Raw genomic sequence first — 27,445 nt, 5'->3', positions numbered from 1 at the left:
AACGTGATTCGATTCGATGGTTTATTTTAAGTCCATGGGTACAGTTTTCCAGTTCGTACTGCCTTTCTTTACAATTTTTACAACACGTATCTTAAATATATGTCCATCCTTTTTGGTATCCTATTTTATCTATGTATCTATTAGGTAGACCGAGACACATTAACTTACATTAAACTCAAACTTTCCAATAAATTTCTATCTTTAATTCATTATATAATCGTCCTCATTGTCGGCAGCCTTTTGTCGCCTAGTGTGCAAATTTTCAATGCCAGAAAAATCAATGATCTGACAAACGATAAACAAGTATTTAAGATAGCAAAAACGACATTACTTTCCAGTCCACCTAATATATGTATGTTAATTTTAACAAACATCATATAAACTGATATAAAAATTATATATGGTACTATGCGTATACCGTATTATCTTTTGACTGTTACAACAGTACTTATATCCACTCGAATACTTATATTTGCAATTTAATCGTCACATTTTATACATAAATGTCTTTAAGCGTTCGAAAAATTATTCGTTTTAACTACTATAATAGATATGGAAAAAAAAAACTATACATATAACACTTTGTATCATAATACTTTAGATTATTCATCAGGCTTTGTTTTACTTCACTTTTAATATCTTACTTACTATTTATTCTTATTTAACTAATAAGCGGTTGCCTTTGCTTCTAATTGACTCTTATATTGCCAAAATATAATACTTGTTTCTCTGTATCCTATCTTTGCTTACATCTATACTTAGTTTATTTGTATTTTTGTCTGAGCTTCTGTGAATTGCGTGGTCGTGCGTTGACAACGTTATAACCCTAATCAGGCAATGTGACCTGTAAAGTGAACAAACACGATGTAAACAGTATGTCGCGTGGAACGTGGTACGGAAAGGTCCAGGAACCGCGGTGTATTTAATCGCGCGTCTAATCCTCTTGTGTATCGTGTCACGTATACAGTGCGAAGCTGCGACTGTACCAGTCGGTCGAGTGGATATCGCGCACCGTGCTTGGCTTAATCGTTTTTATGTCCTTCACGATTTTACAGACCGTGGCACGTGACAGTCGCAAGACCATGAACGACCTTGTAGTTCCTGTCACGGTCTTTCATAAAAGTCCGTTGCGCCGTTCGAGTTGTCTTATTGCGCCCCGGGATCGTGTAATGACGCAGTGGTTAAATCTCTCTTTCCCTTTTTGGTTGTTCCTTTCGACGCCAATTATTCGTTGCGTCTACCGCGTCTACGATCGAACATTCGACGTTCGCCGCTGTTTCGTACATAATCGGGACCATCTCTTTTTCTTTCCCTCGTTACGATTTAAATTTTGTTTTCGGTTAATCTCATAATCCAGGGCGCGCGTTTCCCCTGCAATTTTCAATAGCGTTTATCAGCTGTGACCGCCGTACCACGGGAAAAAAAAAGGTAACCGACAATTTCGCTAAACGGTGGAGTTACTTATCGACCCGATTTCGCTTTTTATTTCGTCTTACCGGCACAGCCGCTCCCATTATTTTCGATCGAGTCTCACGAGGGAAATATTTATAATATCGAGACGAGCAACAAGAATCGGGCGTTCTTAAATGTGTTAAGGATATGGGAGAGAAGACGCGCGATATGATAAATTGTTATCGACGAAATTCTTCTTTTTCCCTCGATGAAGATTTTCGTTGGAATGAAATTTCTAGACGGGATAATTACTCGGTGTCGGTTAATCGACGGCGATCGAGGCTCGCGAGACATCGCTTACCCGTTAATTACCGGCTTCCATTATTAATTCGAGCAGGTTGTAATCGGCCGTGTTCATCCCCATTAGATGGCGCCTTTAATTAATTATTTTTGCGGCACACCTTGTTACGAGTAGCAGAATGTATCGGGCAGAGCCGCATAGCGTGCGACAGGGGCATGACGGAGAGGATTGTACTCGAATTCGACCGAGATCGATGGGCCCACCTGCGATCTCGAAAACTTTTCTCGCGATACAACGTCGATAGAAATGGAACAATGCGAGAGCGACGCGCTCCCTTGTGTACATGTTAATTTCACCTCGGTCATATTAAACGAATCATTTGTCTGATTTAATAACGCATCGGCGTGATTGACCGCGCGAGAAACTTAATTCACGATAATTATTGTAATTTATGGTAACGGGAGGGTATTAAACCCCTTTCGGTAGGTCTCCGCGGTCCTTAAATTAAAAATCGCGAGAGCAGCGAAATTTGCATAAAGACGAGCAAAAAGTAAAGCGACAACTGCTCGTCGAGAATTATCCTCGACAAAACGGGAAAAAGAAACCGTGACGTGGGCAAAGGAGGGTGTTAAGAAATGCTCATTTTTGGCATCGCCTGGAAATGAAAAATTCATGCAGGATCTTTTAGAGTGTCTCCCGAGGAACAAAAAATGTCGTTATCACTTTCGCGAGAAACGATGGGTAAGTTGTCAAAAATACGTTCAAAGCATGAATGCGACGATAACGGAACTTGCGTATATTTACGTACGTACTTAGAACTTGCTTACTTACTTACTTACTTACTTAGAAAATATGAATATAAAGCGAGCACAATTCCAACGTATGGAAGTTACAGAATTAGAGTTTTAGAAGAGTGGTCTAACATTCCATCGGAGCTTAACAACAATCGGAACAAAAAATTAAGACCAAAGGCGTGCACACCAGATATTAAGTAAGATCAATATTGTTCATATTGTTTATTATTGCACATTCCTTAATAACACTGTACGTGTGCCAATACTTTTTTTAACTATAGATTTTTCGTTTTATTTACTTTACCGTCTTATAACAAATAACTGAGAACTCTCAGTAAACGTACTAATTATGTGTGTCAAAAGACACTAATAAACGTAGTTAATATTAATAGATTACTCGATAGTTTACAGATATTAGAAGAAAACTGGGCGTGCCAATATTTTTTTGACCCACTGTAAGTTCCGTTATCGTCACATTCATGCTTTCGACGTATTTTTGACAACTTTCCCATCGTTTCTCGCGAAAGTGATACCGACATGTTTTGTTCCTCGGGAGACACACTAAAAGATCCTGCACGAATTTTTCATTTCCAGGCGATGCCAAAAATGAGCATTTCTTAACACCCTCCTTTGCCCACGTCACGGTTTCTTTTTCCCGTTTTGTCGAGGATAATTCTCGACGAGCAGTTGTCGCTTTACTTTTTGCTCGTCTTTATGCAAATTTCGCTGCTCTCGCGATTCTTAATTTAAGGACAGCGGAGACCTAAAACTCTAATTCTGTAACTTCCATACGTTGGAATTGTGCTCGCTTTATATTCATATTCTCCGCGTACGTAAGTTCTAAGTACGTACGTAAATATACGCAAGTTCCGTTATCGTCACATTCATGCTTTCGACGTATTTTTGACAACTTTCCCATCGTTTCTCGCGAAAGTGATACCGACATTTTTTGTTCCTCGGGAGACACTCTAAAAGATCCTGCACGAATTTTTCATTTCCAGGCGATGCCAAAAATGAGCATTTCTTAACACCCTCCTTCATCTTGCGTTAGTTTCAGGCAACGTTCGAGACGGGCAAACGTCGATTACGATTGCGTGGATTTCTAGCTCTTATTTCTGTTACTCGAATAAAGTTCCGCGATTGGAAACACCCGAGAGGAGACGATTTAACGCGAGATCGTTCCTTGTTACAGAATGCTGTCACCAGGTCAAGACGGCCAGTCTAACAGTTACTCGCACGGTAATGTCGTCCTTCAAGGTGCACCCTGCGGTCAGTGTCGAGACTTATGCCCGGCTGGATACGTGCCCCACTTTTGGAGGTGAGTCATCAAGTGTTAGTTTGCATGCATCGAACGCGTTAACTCAACGGCGGCCGGTAAAGCTACGAAAGCGAAACCGTATACAGGGTATCTAACTACGGTCACTTATTTATCCCTCGAATATACCTTTTGCTTTTCTCAACGTGAAAACCATCTGTAGAATGCAAGGGCAACAAAACACCGATGACAATAATAGCACGTTTTTATTGTACCGAGATCGTACACGCGAAGAGATTCGTCATCGAGAGAAGGCGAAATTAAGGTGTAGAAACAGCGTGGTAACGACTAAGTATAGGTTCGGGTGGAAAATCGAGGCTACGCGCTATCATTAACCCAACCTCGAAAACACCGTAGAGAAAAGTAATTCAATAATACAACGATATGTTGTAAAATCGTATTTAATAAACGCGAGTTACAATTTCGAGCAAATAGAGGAATAGAGAGTTTCGTGCGTTCGATGCTTGTTAAAGTCTCGGAAAAAAAAAAGGAGAACCGTTTTCTCGGCGTTACCGATGAAAACGAAATCAACGACGTCTGGGGTGGTGGTTACCGTTCGGTCGTTATCGTGCGAGCAGAGTTATCATTACGCGGCAATACTGACCGAAATGATTACGGGGGAAATTACTGATCAATACCGCGTAAATACTTCTGTAAGAAGAAACTCGATCACGACGCACGCGATGCCTTCTTTGATTTTTTGTCGGCCGTCGAAAAGCAAAAGTAAATGGCACGAACGAGCGCACGGAACGAGCGAGTGAAACTTGGCGAGCGTAACCATAAAAAAAGACGCTAGAAACGGAAAATTAACTCGAGCGTGGCGGGAAGACCGGAGATGCGAGATTCGCTGGCTTAGTCACGATCGAGCTATCGATAAAGCGTGGAAGCACGTCGGCAGTGGGATCGACCATCGCATAATCGATGCGTATCACGCGAGCTGGAATTGTGACAGTTTATCCAAGTTTATCCCTCGGTATTTGCGGGACGGTGGTGTTTCTCATTGTCGAACGATGTCCGCCGATGTGCCTCGAATCCGTAAGTAAACAAGAAAACGTTAATTGCGGGTGGATAGTAAGAGCGGCGTTTCTGGAATTGAAATGGCGTCGTAGAATAAGAATTACTCTATTTATTCTCGAGGCTCGTAAGAAATTTCACGAATAACTTGTAAACACCTACGGAGTGGCCTTGCCTATATCGTTTCTGTGTCTCATCGATTTCTTCGAAGTTTCTACTTTCATCCTCGCACGTGTCCGCAAACCTAATGATACGAGTGTCGTTGCGACGACTCGATGCGACTCCCATCCATTTTCTCTTGCGTGACAAACTTCATTATCTGTATCTTCTTTTTCACGGTTAAGGTCTATTTACACATATCCGTAACGTGTCAATAACGTCACGGAGCTGTGTCGGACGTGTGCGAACATGCCCATTGAAAAACAACGGAAGAATATTTCAAATCACTGACACTGATGAAACATTACGGAAGTGAACGGATACGGAACTGACGCGTTACAGATACGTGTAAGTAGACCTTTATACTCCTTTATACTCCTGCATCTAATTTTTGCCCGATATCGACATTACTTTTTACTTTCACGATCGGTACATGCAATTCTAAATTCTGTCTCTGATTTCGAAGACTAAGACTTTCGAAGAACTAAAAAATGGACGAGTTTATTTAGGCCCGACAATTATCCATTGCCTGTTCGTTAAACCTGCAAGCCTACCTTCTAATGTAATCCTTCTTTTTGGGCTCGATAATCGCATCCCTTGAGCTGTAGCGGAAATCGACCATTACTATACCGATACACATTGCTCGTTATATAATCTCGTATCGTAGTCTAAAGTCGATGAGATATAACGGCCCTCGAGTCTGCAATTTTAGAAAAGCGGCGCCCCATCTACGTCCCCCATCTCGTCGTTTTCAGCTACACGAGTCGCTATCCTTTGACGCGAAGAAAAAAGAACGTCGGAGAATATACGAAAAAGCAATAAATACAAAGTAATCGCATCCTCTGGCCACGAGTATCACTTCTTCTTCCCCTGCAATTTAAACCGTCTCGAGGCTGGTAGGTGAATCGTTCCGTGGTTTTTACATATTTTGGGTAAAATGGCGACCTCTATGTTAGATTGTAGGTGGAAGCAAGAAATGAAATAAGAATATAGTTTTATATTAAACGATATTTTATTTATCACTTGGAGGCTCAGAGAGGTAGTCGCGATCACCATCGACGTTGTCTCTCGACTAACTGACACCCTAACCGTCGAACTCAAGTTTTCGGCAAGGTGCGCCAATGTAAAAATAATTTTAATATTAGAGATACAATGGACCATATTTCTTCTAGATATCGACAAGTAATATATTCTAACGTAAGAATGCCATATCTCGTTTCGTACCTGGCAAACATTTCTCACAGGTTTATCGTCCACCACTTCTAAGAACTAAAGTGCCGCGAGGACTTGTAAGAAGAAATGCCAGATTCGTTTTTGTTATCGGACTAAATACGATATTTAGATCGAATTAATTCAACACTCTTATGAATCCTCGAGTCTCGAGTGGACACCAGCGGGGGTAGTTCGCTCAGGTCTTTCGCCACGTGTAATTCTGTAAAAGCCTGCAGGACTCGAAGCTGACAATGTAACGAAATAAAAATGATGAAAATTGATGACGCGATGGTATTATAAATAATAAAAATAATAACCGAGTGACCCGTCTAAAAGCATCGAGCGAGCAGCCCCTGGACACCAGGCATTAGCCGTTGAAACGCGGGGAGCGTGGCCGTGGAGCAGAGAAGCCCAGGCCAGAGGAGCTCGAAAGAGGGCAAAAGGAAGATTTCCTCTCGGCTTCGGGTCGTAGGGTCGGCTTGGTCGGTCTCACGCGAACCCTGCGTGCAACAAGACCGGCGATGGGCCGTTCCAAGACGAATCGGCCGGCAACCGAGCTAACCGATGAGAAGGAACGAGAGGCGAGAGAGCACCAGTACCAAAGATGAGACGGGCGAGAAGGGGAGAGACGTATGTTGGCCTGTAATTAACATACCGAACCCCCTCGTGCAAAGACGGGGCCCCGTTGGTTCGCAGGTTCACGGAGCCGCGATGCAGTTCGCTGGAACTTTGTTATTCCGTCGAAACGCTTAGGGATTTCGCCAGAGGCGTGCAGAGGCGCCTGGCCACCGAGTTCGGGGTGAATCCTTTCGTATACTCGAGGCGGAACGAGATTAGACCCGGTCTAGAGACGGGAGCGTGCAAGATCCGACTAAAGGTCGATTCAGACTATACGACACGTTCCGGCAACGACACGTTCCGGCAACGACACGTACCGGCACCGACACGACAAAACATTCAAACACGCGTTTTAATGGAACTATTCACGCTATTCCCGTTGACGCGACGATGTCTGACGTTCCCGTAGGAAGCGATCGAGGCCACAACTCCGACAGCTGGTGAAAAAGTGTCGTTCGTTTCCGTCGAAGACGAACAATGAATTACAGGAGGTTGAAAAGCACGTATCGACGGCGTGAAAGGGCCGATCGAGGCCGGCCGGATCCGAATAGCAGACCATCGATCAAAGTCCGCTTGGATCGACGGATCAAAGCGTGCACGAGCTTTTCTCACACTCTGTCGCTCCGTCCAGGCGGTCGAAACGACTTTTCAACGAGGACTCTGCCTCCCCCGTGGTTTTCACGGTGATACAGTTTCTCTGTCGTCGACGATAGACAGACTCTTTTCCTGTCTCGGTAATTAGTCGGCGATCGTTAACTCGTAAATTCCTCCAACCTAGTTGTTCAAAGTGCACGCAGAAAAAGCCATGAATTCCCGACGAACCTTAGCCGACTTCAATTTATTCGGATCTTCCTAAAGAAGACGGTGCAACTAGGTTGAGCTAAGAAGAAGAGAACTTTCTTCCGCGATCGAGATTAGTCGGTCTAGGTCAAGCCCCGACGTGTTTCTATCGTTCCGAAAAACACAAAGTTGGATCGAGGAGTTCCTGGTCGCGAACGAAGACAGCAATTTTCTCCTGCGTTTAAATATGGACGGTCCAGTTTAAATCCATCGTGTTTCTGCGATCTCGAACAGCGTAGCCCGCCGGAACAACGACCACAGGTTTCTTCGGCGTGCTCCTATCGTCGTCGAGGGACACGGAACAAAGCTGGACTCGGACGTTTCCTCGCTGACAACGGAGAAAGAGAGATTGGCTTCTGTGGTTTAGATTGGTTGCACGCGCAAAAAAGCCGAACAACGAGAGAAATTTATTTCTCCGTTGCAGCGCGAACAGGTGTTTCTTGTCGGAGTCGCGAGGAATCTGCTTGCGATCAAAAACCGTGTAGCCAATTTAGCAGCGAGCCCGATCTGGCCTTTAAAGCGCTCGTGCGCGCACCGGCGACTATGCAGCGCACAATGCAGATCCACGGCCGCGATACGAGCCGACTTTCTATTTCCATTTCGGTATCTAATCAAAACGTTTCGCGTATCGAGAGTTTCTAATTTATATTGGAACATCGTTTTAATTAACGTTCGATGCGCGATGCGTGTAAATCATAGGGCGATAAGGGGGCCCCCCCTCAAGTATCATCCCGTCATTTATGGTTATTCCTGCGGCGCTCGTAAAAAGGAGATTAGGTCCGTACGGGGTCAATCGTGCCGGACTCTAAAGAGACGATTCCAGTTACGGTCGGAAGTGCGAGAAGCCTATACGTGTACTGGCCGTAATCAATGTAGAAGTGGAGGGCAAGAAGATGACCATAGGGTTTAATGGAATCGATAGTCGCTTGCAATTGAATATTACGATGGTGGTCGGTTTGATTTAGTCGGTAGTTACTGTAGTCTTTAACGTTAATCATTTATTAGATGTATTTCGTATTGTTACAAAGGCTCGGATATACAAAGAAGAACACAACTCGTCCTTTCGACGAGCGACTCTCGTGTCACACGCACACGCATACACATTCCCTCGCTCTCTTCACGCTTGCCGAGCAAATTAGTGAAATCGAAATTGTTGTTAGTTTCGAAGAAGCTTTTTACCAACCGTCGCTTCTACATAGGTGCGACGAGAAGCGGAGATAAACAGAAGGAAAACAAAAAAATGCCTACGACACGGTTAATTTTTTCCACTCGAGTACTTTTTTCCGGTATTTACCAGCAACTCGAGATCACTCCTTATCATTCTATCGCCAAGCTTAGATTGACTTCGAACACGAGATCTCTAATTTGACTCAACGATAATCATTTTATTGACATTTCGAGTTTCAACAAAATTGAAGCTAACCGAACGTTATTGCTGGTTGATTTACTGCGTCGAACCTAGTGGTGATTCTCGGTCGCCACTCGAGTTATAGCATCGCGTTAAGATGCGTTGATGCGTTTAAATTTAGAACATACTGCAGGCGCGACGAGATATTAATGAAAGTAGTTTCAAGTTTGGTTAGAATGAACCATCTGTCCTGTGAAAGATACGCGGTAGCGTCACGTTATATACGTGGTGGCTTTATAATTTTTCATGAACTTTGCGTCGAGACGCTATCGCGTCTCTAGATTCTGGACTCGAGTCTCTAACTCGGCCGGAGTTAGCTCTGCTCTCTCTTCGTTTACGTTCGAGGTGGAAGTCCCTCGACTTTCCTGGTGCGAGCCAGGTCAAAGTAGTCCCGCATTCACGGAAACCGATCGGTTCGTGTATCAGCGAGTCGCAATTAACGCTGTGTCCCCCTCGGATCCAGTGACTGCCTCGGCTGACCCCGAATAACTACCGGCGACCCCAAATAATTTCGCGCGAGCCAACAGCGGTCCGTTAACGCCGCGCGGAGAGAACGGTATCGCGAGTGTAACGTTACAGAAACGTGGACGGATCCCATTGTTTCGCCTCGAGACGTTTCGATGCTTCATGCGCGGGCGTGACGGTGATTAACATCGTTTGCAGCGAGTCCCATAGCGGGGGATCTCGTTAGGGTCATTAAGTATGAGGTACTCGTGGCCCGGAAGACGGGGAAGGGCAGGTGGTTCGCGAGGATGGAGCTGGTTGATATTTTAGAGGGCGTACTTGGGGATAATCTCGAGTACAATGGGAATATAACATTATTCTGGACTGCGATTGTGCTTCCACTAATGAAACTTGAATTTTTAATCTTCGGATCAGATGTAGTGCGAGGGCGTATGGAATTACCATCTTTCGTGGGTATTCTTGGACAGTGATGGGTAAAATCGTAATCGCAAATACGAATAATGTAATCGCATCTTTCCGACTTGCGATTACGAAATTGACCGTATTTTTAAAGATTTACAGCGATAGAAATTCTTTACCTCAAAACCGACTTCAGATTTTGTGTTCCTCGTCACAAAAAACTTAGAAAACTATACATTCGTCGCGAATCAAAAATGACAACAAGTGGCTACAAGTACTCGAACAAACACACCGAGACTAATGCACGTCAGTCGTATGATTCCGAATCTATTGCACAAATAAACAAGCATAGAGACGTGGTTCGAGACAGATTCGTATAGATTCTCTCAAACCAAGTTGCGCAAAAATCGACTGGATAATCCAGCGCAAACACACGCGTACATAGAGATTGCACGGTGCGTACACACCAATTACATCGTACCCTTAACCAAACAAACCACGCATACCGATCTCATCATTGTGCTCAGCCCTTGCACACGCGCGCGCACAGCTCAATCGGTTTCCATTGTTAACCTATCACGCACAGCACAATACCCGGTACCAGCTGTCGCGTCAACGTGTCCGAAGGAACGTGCAATCAACAGTACGAACCCGACCGATTGCCTTCATCGTCAAGTATTCGCGTGCACGGGCGGCGCGGCGCTCGAAGACAGGTTGCGCGTCACACCTGAAATCCACCGAAGTACGATTCATTCCACGTCGTGGAAACGAGAAAAAAAAGACGAAGGGAACGATAAGCTCTCGAAATATCCCTTCGGCGGCCGCACCTTCTTTCCCTCCCGAATCGTCAAACTTGATTTCTCGTCTCGTATCTGGCGTTTCCAGTTTTAATATCCCTGCTATCGGCATGCTTCTCGGCATACGACGAATTATCTGTGATGCGAAACGTTCGCCGAGTCATTAGTAGGGTGTACCAGTGGTGCTTAATCTTTGTTACGTTGCCCCGAAAGAGGACTTTTAGGTTTTCGAGGACTCGCATTTAAAGCGAAGAGAGCTGAAGCAGTTTTTAATTACGAATATTTATCGTTTGGTACGAGTACGAGACATTAGAGTTCCTTGGTATCTACCAAGATCTTCGTTTCGAGAGCGATCGAAGCTCGATGTCTCTCGGATCTCGGTTGTCTCAGAAAATAGAGCTCTGATTCGATCGTATGTTTCGCCAACAGGACGATGTTTAAGCATCACTGGTTCGAAGGACAAAAGGAGGATCAAGATTTCTGGCGTTAATCGTTCCCACTCGTTCCTGAAAATGAAGGTTTTCTGTCTTACGTTTTTGCCTACCTTTTTGCGTCTGTATCAGTGCCATGTTCGTCGAAACCGGCGACTTATCGTCATCCAATCTGCCTGGCATTTTGATCGAGGGCTCGAGCGTTTATACTTTACTGGATTATAGCCTTTCGAGTCTGGTTCCCATGTTACGTTCATTGGAGAGATGACGCAGACGATGAAGATTAAAAGGGAGAAGGATACACGAAGGAATTTTGAGGAATTTATTATCGATTCGCATTGAATTCTAATGCCTCGTAAATTCCGAAATCCTACCTGAAGAATTAAATTCCTTTTATTCGACTACCGTTCTGTGTATCGTATACAAATATTAAATTGTCCCGAAAGTTTCTTTCGTTTTATTAATAATTAATATATACGCAATATTTGATGTTTTATGTTACGTTAGTGAATTGTGTACGATTCATTTCGCTTCATTACTGTTACAGCATCGATGTCTAAGAAAACAGATTGTCTATTTATAGAAACACTGCCACAGGAAATAATTGAATGCAACTCACGAAAGAAATTTTCGGGACAACCTGATACCTTGCGTTCATACATACAGTATCATACATCGAACAACTATACCTTTATGTTTAAAGCACCAGAAAGAAACGCGACTCGAGTAGAAAGAAAAGGGAACCGGATAGTAGCGAGAATAATCGTGGTAGCAGCCGTGGCCGAAGACAAACGCTTTTATTCGGCCGGTAGCGAAAAAGTATGCCCCTAAAAGTTCAGTCTCCCGACGCCGATTTCTTCACGTTCATCGAACCGCGAACAGAAAGGGTTAGAAGAGAAGAAGAATGTCGCTCGGCGTTGCAGGTTTCGTACGCGTGCCGCAAAAACTTGAAGACCTTTTGGTTCCTCTCGTCCCGTCCCCATCCGCAACCCGTTCCCTTAGCTGGCCTCGTCCTCGTCGTCGTTCTTCGATCGACTAAAGATTCCCGAATGCACTCCAAAGTTTCACTTGTCGTCGGATCGGTTCACTCGCGGTTTCTTCGTCGCGGTCTATGCACATGCGACGCGGTTATAACTTTTGTCTTGCTGCTTCGTTTCCTCTGTCTGTCTTCCTCGCGACGAGCTGCTCCGTAACTCGCTAATTCACCCCTTCTTTTATATTTTATTTTAATCATCTACTTTATTCGACGACTTGGAAGGACGTGTTGACCGTTTAGAGACCGCGCGAGAATGAACTAAAAGCTCAGGCCTACGCGAAGAAGAAATTCTAACATCCACTGAAGGAAAAGAAAATTCTGCCTGCGCTCTGTTTATTGCCCTGGCCTTCGACGACAAACAGGCAAGGGTCCTCAGACCTGGTGGTGCCAGTCCGATACTTTAACAGATAGAATGGGCAATGCCTCTCAACGCTAGATTCATTTTTACTTAACGCAAATGTATCTGTATATAATTCAACGTGCTTAAAATCGAACAATGAGCAAATGAGCAATCGAACAAAATCGTCAAAGTGCAATGTACACGATGCTTTCTTTCTGGAAAGAGAATTACGCGGTTCTTTTTGGGTAGATCGATCTCTCGGGGGATTCTGGATGCGAAAGTATGAGGGTGTGGGCACCGAAAACGTTGTACTTTAGGCGCTACAGTGGGTGTTTGATAAGTGTCGCGGAATCAGAAGCACGTTATGATTTAGACGACTGAGATTTCCGCGACACTTGTTTCCGACCCACTTCATACTTTATATCTGTATTCAGGAATGCCATTGTGCATTGTTTGAACGGTATTTCGTTCGAGTCGGGATTCGATTTAATTCCGTTCGTTCTCGTAACTCGAGCTCGATTCCGGCGCACCTGGAAATGATAAAGATCGCGCATAATCTCGCGAGAATTCGAGGCAGAGACGTACCGCCGTCGCTGGGACGGCGATGCTTTTGCCTCGAATGATTTTTATGTCGAAGAATCCGGCCACTTTTTCTGATTCCTTGGGCCCACCTTTCCGTATCCCGTTCAGAGGCCGCGTCGTGTCCTGCCTTTTACGGTACGCGCTGACCGTCCTCGAAAGCCGCTAATTAGCTCAGCTCGCGTTCATCTCCGAACGCTTAATCGCTCCTTACCAGCTATATTCAGAGTTGCGCGTACCGTTCTGGGTTACTTTCAACCAGTTCGTTCCGATAGAATCTCGCCGAATACTTGGTATCCATTTCCAGAATCAACCACGGTTCATCCGTTTCGCTCTATTTAATTCCATCTAAGACTACCGTAATTGTGGTAGATAGCCATTCGAGAGAAAGCGAAAATCCGAGGTAAAAAGGTTTAATTTCCCGTTACAAAAATCTGTAATATCGCGCTTCCGTATCCAAAGAATGGAGTGAAACAAAAAGACGCCTTTTCTTTTATACTCCTCCAAATCGTTCTAAGAAATTGCGTCGTATACGAACGATATTAACGAACCAGGAACCTTATTAACGGCACCGATTACGGTCAGGCAAGAAGAGGCCATCGCGTTTACGTAAGCGGAAGGATAAAAGGAGCAACGCGTGTTTCGTAGAAGATTCAACCAAGGGTGGTGTGGCGAGCTGGGAGAACAAAACGCAGATTCACGGAACGATAGCGCGGCCGACGGATCATTAAACGAGACAATACGGCCGCGAGGAGTTAAGCAGAAGTGCGCTTTTTCATTTGTTCATTAGCGCGTCGACGACGGGCACGGGAGAAATGCGGAGGAAACGCGGCAACGAGAAAAATTCAACGACTCGCGGCCCGTTCGCGACAGCGCGCGCACGGAATGCGACAAAACCCGATTTCGGTTGGGGTTTTTCGCGTCGTTACACGACTGATCATCGGCGAAACCAATTTCTTAGGAATTGCCGGCTCGCTGGCGGTCGGTCACGTAACAGCGATTCCACGATGTTTATCCTCTCTACTCGGCCTGATTAGATCCGTGGTTTATTAAATATTTGTCATCGTATTACACCTTCACCTAGTTGTGGACCTAAATGTCTACTCTACGGAGAGCACAGACTCATTCTTCTGTTGAAACTAGAATAAATTCATCTATATTGACTCAGAGAGTGGATTTAGTTTCAAAACATGTATATAGTGTAGGTATAGAATTGTTTGAATCTATTCGTTTATTAAAGAGTAGACAAAATTATTGGTTAGTTAAACATGCAGAAATTATGCGCTAATTGTACGCTATCGTATAAGAGCAACTTGGATGTTTGCGCTCCATCCCTTAAGGGACTTTCCTCTTGGTGCAAATGCAAGTTTTGTCTCGTAACTGGCTAATATTACTAAAATTTCATTATTCAACTGTACACGATTAATACTGGATTTATGCGCTATTATATTAAAGTAACTCCAATTTTTGCGCTCCATCCCTTAAGGGACCTTCCTCTTGGTACAAATGCAAGTTTTGTCTCGTAACTGGCGTTTGTACCATTGGCATTTGCCCGTTGGAGTGACGGTTTTCACGAGTGCTGTTTATTATTGCCGGTGCCAAACGTCAACGCTCGTCTATAAGTAAACACGCAACGCGCGAAACGCCTGTTCCCTACGATAGTGAGAATATATACTATATATACTGTAACATCGAGGTCCCACTTCAACAGTGGATACAAGAACAATGAGAGAAGTTCGTGTAAACATGTCCTATACTTCACCCTGTTCCCAAGGCACAGCCATGTTTGCACTCTGCTAATGCGCGATTGTTTACCTTCGGTGGAACTGCTCGATACGGAAACGCCGTGTATATCGTTTCCCTTTCCCTTTCCCCTAAACATAATTTTTGTTTGACGCACCGAAACAGTAGTTCTCACCTGAAAATGGAGGCCACGTTTTCCATGGTGCACTTCCTATGCGCAGATGGGAGTAACGAATACAATACAGGTTCAGTTCTCATGGCTGGAAGTAGACGAGCAGGTGGGACGGACGCGAAGTGACTGAAAGTAGTCGCACAAGTGGATTAGGTGCTCAAGATTGATGACCGAGCGTAAACATAGTGAAATAGGTGTCCAAGTTAGTGGCTACAAAACCGACGCGTGAGTGGAAAGTTCCAGTTTGGCTCACCGTGGATAGTCGAGCTGACAACTGAGAACAGACGCGGAGAATACATACATAAATCTCGTCTTACCAAGATAGATTGCCTTCTGAACACCTCGAAGAACCATATTGTAACGAAGCGAACCTTTAAACGTAGATACAGGGTGGGTTCTCGAACAGCTAAATCCTTATTAGTTAGTTGGTTTAAAGTTTGCGAGATCCTATTCAACCTGATAGCCTTATTGTCTCCATTCAATCATACTAAACTTTCGGAAAAATGTATCGGGACCCCCAGAAGCTGTAAAAGTCCAAAGTCTTCGAGATCCCTGCTATCACGATAGCCTTAAAAGTTCGCCACTATTTTAAAGTTTCAAAGACTCTAGCCAGCTCAGCAGCCTGTCCCTGGAAACAGCTTCGTTTAATTATACTGGAATTTTCTAGAAATTTACCAGACCCTCGAGGAGTAATTAAGCTTGAAGTTTGGGATCTCAGCCACCCCGATAGCTCCATTGTCCCCGGAAACTCTGATTCAATCGTACGCAAATTTTCCAACGGTTGGGCAAACTTTACACGAGTCACCGAAGCTTAAAATCTCCGCGATTCCACCCGCGGTAGTTTCGTCGCCCTGAAAGATAAACTTCTAATTTGATAATACTAAAAATAATACTAAAACCTTTCTTCGTTGTTTCGAGAAACAACCCTCGATATAAGTAGCCCCGCTTTACGTAGCTTTACGTAGGGTTCGCGAATTAATTTCAGCGTCTCTGTACCAAATCCTAGAGAAGCCTTCGCTTTCGATCAAGGTTCGAATAAATCCCTCCCTCGCTTTAGCAATTTTATAATCTCTGAAAATAAAATTTCTCCCTGTCCCGAACCATGCTAGCTTAAATTCTCCAAAAGTCCTGACCACCCCTTTGACCCTCGCTCCTCCTACCGCAGAGAGAGTTCATATTTATAAAATTCCAGAGTTCTTTCATCCCCCTTTCTGTCCTGGCTAAAAATTCGCTCGATATCGTCGAAACCGCGAAAAGTTTTTCTCTGTGCCTCGTCCCCGGGGCAGCTTGACCGCAATCATCGGGATGATCCTCGTCCTCGTGCCTCCTCGGAACCGTTAATCGCGTTTAATAGGCAGATTTACGGTTTTTTGCGAAAGTTCGGCTCGCGCTCGACACGTTGTTTACGCGACCGCGTACCTCGCCGGTCGTTTGTCAACCGTTAAACACTGGTCACCCCTCGGTTCACCTCCCATTTTCCACCCCGCAGAGCCGCGGGCGATACCGTGGCTCTCTTGATTAACGAGGCACCCCATGTATACGGACCCAGAGTCACCCCTACGCGATGGGGGAGATCGCATTGTTGCATTCGTGCTTTACTGCATATTGCGCCGCTGGCTTCGATCGCCCTCTGACGTTTCTCACCCGCGATACCACGGATCCACCTTGAAACGCGGTCCTTTTGTCTTGGTTAGCTCTTCCTTTCGATCGCGGATCGATTTCGTACGTATGGCAGTCTGAAAACGTCAGTGGTAGAGAGGTTCGTCAGGGCGACGCGATAGAGCGTGTTTTTACCATGGAAAAGGGTATTTTTTTTGTTTAAAGTTGTTTATCGAAGCCTTTAGTTCTACATGAGTTATCCCCAATAAACGAGGACTTAAGGATTAACAATTCAAACTTATATCCTAATGGTTCAATTGAACATCTGTAGACTATGCAATAGCAAATGTATTATACATATATAAGTGGATCGGATCATTACATTTTCGCAGCAACGAGAGAAAGGAAATGATTTATCAGGAAAAATATATAAGTACAAGGTACTATAAAAATACCTGACTACGTATAAATGGAAAAGGGTATCGCCAGTGTATCGATGAGGTTATCTCGATAAAAATGATTCCAAACACATCTAGAAATTACTACCTAACCCGCTTTCCACCTAGCGGAAATTCGGAATACGGTAAAGTCTCCTCAAATGCACAAATTTTTCTACGATAAATACACAGAAACCATTCCCACCACTGACAGGTATACCCTTGATGGGTCCTAGAGTTCTGCATGGTCCTGGAATGGAGTTGGGTATAAAACTCGCCGGCTGGTGTCTTTGCTCCGTCCTCTTTATTTTCTGTCCTTTTCGCCGTTCGATGCTCGTCGGTAGACATCGGAATATATACGAACTCTACGATAAATGCACAATTTCAGTCTCGAGCTTGTGCATTTATGGAGATTTTACTGTATAAGTAGCGACGTAAAGTAGCAAATAATTTTTGACGCGAATGCAAACATCGCGACGCTACTTTTCAGCCGCCCTGTACACCATCACCTGACACAGTGCCGCGAATCTTGGTTTCACGCGGGCGCTAACAAACGGCGCGATTAAATTAGTTCCTTACTCGATAATGAGCGCCGAAGAAACTTGTTCCGTTGCTCCATATTGTGTAAACCCGCGTGGATTATAGTAGTTTACGAACGGTGCGCGCGATGCAACTAGTCCCCGCGCAATCAGAAATAAAAACGAAACGAATAATACCAGAAAATTCCTTCCTACGACGGCGGATGTATAATTTACGACAACCAGAACGCGTTTCGCAGTCGAGGCGCTTTAAACCGGGATAATCCCGTCGAATTACGAGCGATTCGAACGGAGTCGATTATTTTCCGATACCCTTGAAAAACGAGAAAAAGACAGATGAGAAATTCTCTTTCGGATCAAACATCGCGGCGCAACCAAACGAGGAGTAGATGGATAGAGAGCACGAATGAAGGGAATGAAAGTGATTTGTTAAATTATTTCATTCGTTCGCGTCACGGATGATAACAGGATGCTCCGTCTAATCCAGCGTCGACGTTGTTACACTTGAAAATCGTATCCAACCGTACAAATCCGACGGTTTACGGTTATTTGCGGCTTTCACGTGCAAAAAAAGAAACAACAGACAGAGACAAAGAAAGAAAATACTTCGTGTTTTCTCCGCCGTGTTTCCCGCCCGGTTCCCTCTTAATGCGCCTCTTTGTTACCTCTCCTGACAAATTACTCGAGATCAACGGCGGCCTCGTTTTCCGTCGTTTGCGCCGCGCGTTCGTGTTTGCCGGGAATGCCTCGAATTACTCGAAAATAAGTGGAACGTCAGCGGACTCGACTTTCTTCTGCTCGTTTCGTATTCCTCGATCACAGAGCTGGACTTCGTTACGAAGCGAAGCAATTTTTGATAACCTACGCGCGTGATTTTGTTGCGACGTCGCCCTTAATAGCTCGCTAGCCTTTCGCGACCCTTTGAGTAATGCGTCTGGTTTGGCCTTAACTCGGATCGCAGCACGCGCCGCGTCCCCGCAGACTCATCGTTTTAACGCAGCGGCAAGCATCGATCGCCGAATGAATCGATGCGCGATAAGCACTCCAAATGCCTGTGTCGTCCAGTGAGAGCTTTTGAAATTCCAGGATCTGTCAGGTCCTCGTCGAGGGGCGTGGGCGTGCGCTTCGCTCTGACGCACGCGAACGTTAATGCGCACGCTTTGTCATTGTTATCGCAATTTATAATGATGGGGAACGGTTGTTGTTTAAAGCACGCTGGTAGTACACCGGTGCTTTCCGAGCGTGTCAAAAAGTGTTAAACTGAATTCGATCGTATTTTCGTTCGGCTACTATTATCGTTATCAAACTGAGGATTTTATGTTTTTACATATATTTATGTACGTTTTTTATATTATCGTTACTAATGCATAAAATCCGACGATTATTATTAAACGTTTTGATCAAGCATACGTGAAAAACACACTTTAATTCACGTGTAACGAGCATCAGGGGACCGACAAAATTTCCTCGTAACCATTAATCACTGCGCCAGTGATTATTGTTTAAACGAAGGATTGCCCGACTCCGTGTACGATACAAATCAAAGCATTTAATCGAACGTTTAAACGCTACGTGTTCATCCATTCTATCGAAATTCGCTTTCGAACGGTCAGTCGTCTGTTTCGTTCATCCTCTCTCTACCATCCTTCCCGCCGTCGCCAAGAAAAGATCGTCGCAATAAACGACGCAATAAAAATTGAAAGTATGTCAACCAGGAGGAAAACAAGCTTCCCTACTCGCGCGAGGCGAGCCAACCGTGGGCATTTAAAATTTCATGGTAACCCGTTCATTACGGGACGCCGCGTTTCCGGAGGCCGCTGGTTAAACACGATCCCACGATAATAGTCCGCCGTCTAATAACCTCCTCGGTTGCGAACTCTCTCCTCTTCGTTCGCTCGCACACGCTGCTCGATAAACGGGGTACGAGGACGATGATTGCCGGGGGAGAAAGAAAGAAGTCGAGATGCGTTTCATCTGGAGAAAAAAGAAAAAAACGAGCCGAGTCCACGCAGGGCCGGATTATGCCGTGGGCTTTAGGGACCACGGGAACTTCCGCCGACTGGGAGGCCTCCGGAGATTATACGAAAACTTGTTTCATTTGCGAATGCTGAGTCAGGGTATAAGTACTCTAAACTGTCCATTTAAAAAAGGGTTCCGGGACGAGCGAATAAAATTTTCAACGAAGAGTGAAATGTTGGGTTTGTTACTTTTAACGACAATGGCAACTATTGGAATATAGGCGGTGGAATGAACGAGTTAGACTTTTATTTAACTCGATTTTAAAAACTTTATTAGAAACACACGGAAAAGCACGGCTGTTCTGTTCCGGAAGAAGCGGCTCGAATGAATGAAAGTGAGGTCAGTAACAAAATTCTTCCAACCGTAGAACCATCATAGACCATAGACCCTATCGGTCCCATACTTGGTCTAAACAAGTCAAGATGAGACGCAGCTGCACCCTCTTGACTTGCGTATAGGAAAGAAACCCAGACGCGCAGAGATGGTTTTTGTAACGAAAACTTTGTCTTTTAAGAAGAGAAATCTCTAATAGCAACGATTATTTTGTGAAATAATTGCGATACAGTTCGGTTAGGTCTGGGTTAGGTCGCGAACCAGCAACGGGGGAAGTCGATAACGGTGGGGAGAGGACGTAATAAGAAGTGCGGAGAGCACATGAGCCGACTCTCGCCGCAGCGCAGTTAAGAGCGAGACACCGAGGGCGGTGGGAATTAAATGGGGCGGAATCTTGATTAGTTTGGCCGTCCACCCTGCTCTCGGGCCACTCCCACGCCTTAATCCAGCATTATGAATATTTTCTCCTCGTCCCACCCCGACGGAGGAAGAAAGTCCATTTTTAGCGCGACCAGTGGACAGCCTGTATCTTGGGACGGTTTTATCGACGGCGTCGATGCTCGTACGCCTTCCCGCGCTCGTTTCGGACCACACTGGCGCTCGTTGGACCCGTCTGGGGCGATCTCGTAACATGGGAGTCGCGCGGAATTAAAACGCATTAGGACGCTAAAGTAAACGCGAGGGAAACTCTCGACGTTCGGTGAATCGTGGAAAGATGTTTAATCATCTCGTGGGATTGGGGAGGGTCCCCGCACGCTTAGATTTATACCTAAGTTTCAAGGCGTAACGACTTCCGTTTGGAGAAAATTGTAGCCAAGTGAGCTGCACAGGTGTGTACGAAGCGAAAGAGTTTGATTCGCTTCGGTTCTGTTTGCTTCGATTGGAATTGCTTTGCAAACGTGTGATTTCATTAGATTTGGTATCCTCGAAAGAGATACGTCGTTTCCACTGTCTTATTCGTAATTTCTTAACGTACGATCAAAGGTTATTTCTTCTTAAAGTAGCTGCTCGGTTTCGTCATTTGAAAGCGGTGCACATCGTTCTCGTCCCAAATGCGACATTAAGTAATCCATCCATTCCAACATTCCTTATAAATAAAAAGCGTCGTCTCGCTCCTCATCCGAGAGCCCCGCTACACTGTCAGAAAAAGGAAGACATACCGCCTGAACTCGATTTCCATACTTCCTGACTGTCTCGAGACCCTCCGGAAACTTTCACGCGCGAATTTCATCGCCGCACAAAGAGCTTCGAGGAGGAGCCGAAGCCGCGAGCGTCGAATAAGTCTCGCGAGTCACGGCCAACCCGTCTCCCGTCCCTTGGCTTGAAATAGAGAAAATTTTCTCGTTTCCCGGTCGAGAGAATTCGTAGATCAGCGGCGACGGTGGGAAAAATTTCATTACGATGATAGATGGTGGATGGAGATTTATGCATTTTAGAAACATAAAATACACAGACTTACGGTACTCGACTAGAGTGTGGATATAGTGGTGGATGGGTGATTGATCCAAACGAGCTGCGTGTACTATTTTAATAAAGATATTCGTCGCGATCGCGTAACCCACGATCTGCTCTGTACAGGTCTTCAACGCGATCCAATTCACGAACTAACCATACGTTCTCTGAAACATACCGACGAAAACCGTTCTCTCTTCGTTTCATACGTCTCTTTTACTCCGTTTGAACAATTGCAATCACCCTTAGCAACATTTGATCCAATCACATAAACATCCACGCTCGACATTCGAACCTATAACCTAATAAACAGAGTCACTCATCGCGGTCGCGCGACACGCACCTCGATTCATTCGTCCAGCCATACCGCTTAAAAAACTAAACTATATCTAGGATGTGGCGTCAGATCGTCGCCACCGCGAGAGCAAAACAAATCCATTTAAAATTCACCTCTCGAGAAGGTCGAAGCATGGTGACAGCGACTCGAATTATTCTCTTTCCATCGAATTATTTTTCTTGTAACCGAGTTTATCTTGTAGATCCCATTAGGGCACATTTGGGTTGCGTCCTGGGGATTTCGTCCCACCGTGCTCTTCGAGCTACCCTCCCGTGCCATTCGCGATATTTTCGGTAATCATGGCACCCGTTTCTGGTAAGTCGAGACCCATTGGAGTGGGGAGGGGGAGGGGGATCGACGGAGGTCTTTAAGCGCGACATTACTTCCGCTAGAAACGCGCCTTTTGGTCGATTAGCCCTGCGGTGAATTTCGGCTCCGCTCGAATCGGCCGCGCGCTGCTCGCCTGCGGCGGACCGTCACCCTTCCGACGCCCTCCGCCCGTCCTGGCCACCCCCGCAACCGAAGAATTTCTTCCTTTAATTGTTCTCCGACCCCAGCCTTAGCGGGACGCTGCTCGAAATATATACTGTAGCCGGAGTCTCGGGTAAGAAACCGGGACTCGAACGACTCCGGAAAGTAATCTGCCTAATTACCCAGCAAGAGATTCATTCTAGCCCCGGAGCGTCGGGGTGAGACGGGTGCGCGCTTTGCGTGTCGTAAAACGTACCCCTGGCGCTCTTCGTCGTCCGAGCGCTCGTCTATCCGCGCGATTTTCTCGCAACGAAGACGCCGTTCCAGGGCCGGTCTCGGAGACGCCTCCGGGTCTTATCGTAGGGAGATGGACGAAATACTCGAATGGGAATTGCCAGTAAGGAGCAGAAAGTAGCCAACTACTTTTTTCGTTTCTTCTGGAAGGTTTTCTCGAGACCAAGGAAATACGGGGAACGTTCGATACGAGTCGCGATAGGAGGGGCTGCGACGCTTATCGACCGAAGGTGCGTCAGGTCCGTGAATGCTTCAACTAAAGCTGGAAACTAGCGTCTACATCGTGTTTGCGATGACTCGAGAGTCGTTTCTTCCACTCAACCCAACCAAATCCTGACAACTGGTCTCCTAAACGTTCTAAAGCTTCGAACAGATAGCGCCGAGCTATCTATCGCATCGGAGCTATCTAATCCCGAAAACCGTAAATTTAAGGTAATCGAACCATCGTACCAAGTCGCTCGCGCAGATCGATGTCTGTTTGGACTCGCCGCCCCGAAAACCAACGAATTCCAACGATCTCCGACGAATTCCACCGGTTGAAAAACGGTCCCAGTCACGTTTCCGTGTCCAGCCAAATTGCCATCGAGAGGAATCGAGCGTCGAGGGTCTCCCCGTGACGGAGTAGGCCAGCTGGCTGCCAATTCGTCTAGTCCATTCATTGGGCAGCGACGGTGCAGCGACCGGACGCTCGCAGAGAACGATGGGTGGAGAAGGTGAGTGGGAAAACGGGCGCCGAGACGCCAGACGCCGTCGGGACGCCGGGCGCCGGGTGTCCTAGACTCGACGGGACAACGACCGCGATGTTTGTCGAGCGAAATGGCGGAAAAAGGAACGCGACGAGCGAGCGGACAGATGCAAAAGGGGGAAAGGCGGGGGGCAGGAGTGAGACGCACGTTTGGAGAAAAGTGCAGGGTAATGGCGGGGAGAATGGAAAAAGGCAGAGAGCGGTAAGTAATGCGCAGCGAAGGAGAATGAAACGAAAAGCGAGCAGCGAAACTCCTGGAAAAGCACGAAAGGAACAGCCATAAGCGAGATTAATACCCGCCGTCGCTTAAATTGAACGATGCCGAGGAACGAGCGAGGAATCGAGGAAGTCGGATAAGCGAGCGCCGAGGAGATTCCTCGGCAGGGGTTAAATAAGTCTTCCGTGCCTTGCATCCCGTGAAGCGACGATGACGATTCCCTCTGTTTCTCAATTTCGCGTCGAGAAGTTTCTGTTTCCGAGCGAGAAAATTGGGTCGATTTGTCCCTTTGGAAAATGGTCTCCTCGAGCCACCGTCCACGCGAGGATGGTCGGTTTAAGAAATTCGCGAATCGAATAAAATCCACGCTCTCGAGTTTTACTGCAGCTGGCAAAAACCTTTAAGTTTGCTCGAGGACCGAGCAAAGCGGCACTAAAACTAACCGAAATTAACGGGCGATAAAAGCTTGGCCGTCTTCGATATCCGGTATACCCAACTACTCCCGATTGCCCGAAGCAATCGGCATGGTTCTCGCACTATCTCTGGAAGGACGTTTCGCGATAACCTAACGAGCAGATCGAGTTCTGCGGCGAAGCTAAAGGGATAACGGCTACGGAGTGGCCCGACACACGAATCCTTTGGAATTTCCGAAAGTTGATTCGGAGACTTCCAGCGAATTTAACAGAATTCTCGTTGGACTATCTCAAGTAGACGTCAAAGAGCTGCTAAACATCTACGTTAGATTCGACTCAAAAGAACAAAATTCTAAATGTTCGTTAGCTCTTGGATCTCCTTCCATCGGAGTACTTGAATTATCAGATCATGGGACTCGTACAGAGAAGAAATTCGCAGTCTTTAAATCTTTATATTATATCCTCGTTGCTAGGACACGAAAGGACGTCTTTTCGCCTCAAGATTCAAACTAAGACCGAGGTCTTTTTCCAAAGCGCATAGGAGAAGAAAGACACAGTTTGGGTCTACCACATGTTTTTCGCGCTGCCCTCTTGAACACAAAAACTGTCAGTAGGTCCAACTACGAAAGCAGCAGAAATGAAACTTTCCCTTTTGAGAAACGCGGTGTCCCTCAACTCTAGATTTATTATTTGTTACGTTTATGATTAAATAAACCAACATGAACGACCAAGGTAATTGCAAGAGATTACACAAATACGAGTCTACCAACGCTGCAATTTCAAAGAAGATGGCAGGCCTCTATCCCACCAATGCCAGGGCCCAAACGCATCAATCACCGCGAGAACCGAGAAGCATCATGCAAAGTAAACTAACCCCTGACCCCGTGACCGAAAAGAAAGCAATAAACCTGTCCGCCTTGAACGAGACCTAAATTTATCCGTCCGAGACTCTAATTCTCGCGTCGTTCGTCAAGATGACCGTCCTGCCAGTCGTTAACTATGACTCCTAGGAAGAGCAGGCCTCGTGCTCCTACGTATGAAGGTCGGCGTTCGATGAAAGACGCGTCTACGATAGCCAGGAAAGGGGATCGCGAGCAGGAGACTCGAAGGGAAACGGTCGAAGGACGATGGGGACGAGGAGAAGAAGAAAAGGTCGAAACCAGCCTAGAGGTCCGGTCCGGGGAACGTTTACGACGATGCCTCCTCTGAATTACGATCTCAATACTGCAATAAGTGCTCTTAGCGAGGCCATGTTTTTTTCGTCGACGCGACTCTTCCCCCTGCGGGCTCTTATCGTGAGCTTTACGCAGCCCGCTCCCGTGGGCTTCACGAGAAATATTATTTAATTAACGGGAGGAGACTGGCCGCGGTCGGGACCTGGATCTTCCTTCTGCTCGTAAATAAAAACGCTACATTCTTCGGTCCCTCTGTCTCCCCCGTGGACGACGCTCGCCGGGACGAGAGACGGCCGAAAACTAAAAATAAGACTCGGAGAAATTCGTGGATACAAGGCACGGGAAAATAGTTTCTTTTTCGAAAAGTTTCAAGAATGGTCGCATCAAAAATTCGGATAGGAGTCGTGTTGCCATCTTCTTTGAAATTGCAGCGTTGATAGACTCGTATTTGTGTAATCTCTTGCAATTACCTTGGTCATTCATGTTGGTTTATTTCATCATAAACGTAACAATAATTATGGGTGGAAGCAAGAAATAAGAATATAGTATGGTATAGAAATAAGTATAAGAATATAGTTTTATGTTAAACGATATTTTATTTATCACTTGGAGGCTCAGAGAGGTAGTCGCGATCACCATCGACGTTGTCTCTCAACTAACCGAGACCCTAACCGTCGAACTCAAGTTTTCGGGTGTTCGTATTAACGGGCATTATATATTAACGTTATATTATATTAACAGGACTTTAACGAAGAAATCCCAGATACATTTTTAATATCGGACTAAATGCAATATTTAGATCCAATTAATTCAGCAAATTTGTAAATCTGGCGAGGTTCAAAAATGAAGTACCACGATAAATGATCGATCGGTATACTCGTTAATCACAGCTGACTGGTTAAACGTGTTAGAAATGTATTTTTCTGAACGATTATAAGAATGTTCGAAAACTGAACGACCCGTACTGGCTGCTGAATTTTTTCAGACCGAAGGTCCTCGCTGCTTTCTGTCCTTGCTAGGACCCCGCCACTCTTTCTGCTTTATGGAAAAACAGACCCTTTTCCCCACCGCTTTAAAGTGGCAATCGTTGCATTCCAACAAAACAGTCTCGAGACAAAATTTCAACTTTGTAGAAATATTCACGAATTTTAAAGCTAAAAGTTTGCCTACGATACTGGCTATGTGACGTTGAGTTAAATTATCCTCGGTGGATTGCGACGTTCCGAAAATTAAAAAAGAAATAAAGAGAGTAGCATCAGTCACGGGTAAAACCGTGATACATAAATGCCAGGGATGCGTCGGTTTGCACGCGATACAAAGCCGTCCCGTGAGAAAAGGCGCGAGCAACGATCGGTGGTAAAACGAGGAAAAAAAAGGGGGTAGAAAAAGGGCACCGCGCGGCCCCGAGCATCACGCCCACACGCTGGCTCGCAGGATACCCAAACTGATCGCTATTTAGATATTCCCCTGGTCAGCCGCGGAGATGATCGCGCGCCGTTTCGTGCTTCATTCGGTCTGTACGCGGTGCAACCCGATACGGTCGACGTCGGCGCGCCGCGTCGGACCCGTCGACGCTACGGGATCGGCGAAACCGGGGGAATTTAAGGGGCAACGCCGGCTGTACTCCATAGGTAAGGGGTCAGTAAATTAATTACGGCTTAAAACATCGTTAGGATCTGCCACAGCCGGCCCCGTGGGTTCGGTTATTAGCGCAGTACATCATACTCGTTTGGCCGGGAACCCCGGATCCCGTTGGTGGTTTTCAGCCCCGTGGTTATTCCTTTATTTTTTCGCTCGTGTGCGTGGCCTTTCGACGGGGTCTTCTTGTTCGATGATGGGAATCCTGGAAGTTGCAGAAGGAGGGGTGCAGGACATTCGTTTTCTTCGCTTTCTCGCATCTTCTCCCCCGTCCCTCGTTTGCTCGATGCCAGGAATTGCTCGTTGGGCCTTCGCAGGCTTTGACCAATGGAATCCGCGTATTGGATCTCCGATTTAGGATGGAGTTATCGGCGATGATGCGCGAGGTATAAATGGCTGAGAAGCGGTGCCGTTTGTGCGAAAGTCGAGAATTTAAGCCGTAATTGATTTACCGTAGAGACATTGTATATTTTGGGTGGTGGATGCGAGGAACGGGTATAGTACAATTTTGTTTAAATTTAAGTCCTCTGGAAATTTAATAACCACGAATACTATAAAGTGTCGGAGCTACTTTCAAAGATGTTTATTTCTCGACTCGAACAATCCATCTGATTCGTTCCTTTTTGGCGCCCGTATCCTCAAACACACACATTCTCACACCTGTCGCTTTGTACATTAGCCAATCATTCGTGCTCGTCACCTGTCGCTCGGTCTCATTCGTTCACATTCATTCGGCGCGCATTTCGCACCCATTCCAACAT

The 27,445-nt window shown here is 45.7% G+C and overlaps 1 protein-coding gene across 1 annotated transcript in view; it reads left to right on the top strand.

The window, feature by feature from the left end:
• The window catches only part of LOC128894636 (protein prickle-like), a 112,211-nt gene that overhangs the window by 4,422 nt on the left and 80,344 nt on the right, over window positions 1-27,445 (top strand). Inside the window, exon 3 of the mRNA XM_054156497.1 lies at window positions 3,680-3,805. Within this exon, the coding sequence (XP_054012472.1) occupies window positions 3,681-3,805 (125 nt within the window). The 5' untranslated portion in view covers window position 3,680. The remainder of the gene's footprint in view (window positions 1-3,679; window positions 3,806-27,445) is intronic.

Source organism: Hylaeus anthracinus, unplaced genomic scaffold (genome assembly GCF_026225885.1).
Source record: "Hylaeus anthracinus isolate JK02 unplaced genomic scaffold, UHH_iyHylAnth1.0_haploid 4, whole genome shotgun sequence".
Taxonomy (NCBI): domain Eukaryota; kingdom Metazoa; phylum Arthropoda; class Insecta; order Hymenoptera; family Colletidae; genus Hylaeus; species Hylaeus anthracinus.
The sequence above is the reverse complement of the archived record's forward strand: the minus strand, read 5'-3'. Positions and strand labels throughout refer to the sequence as shown.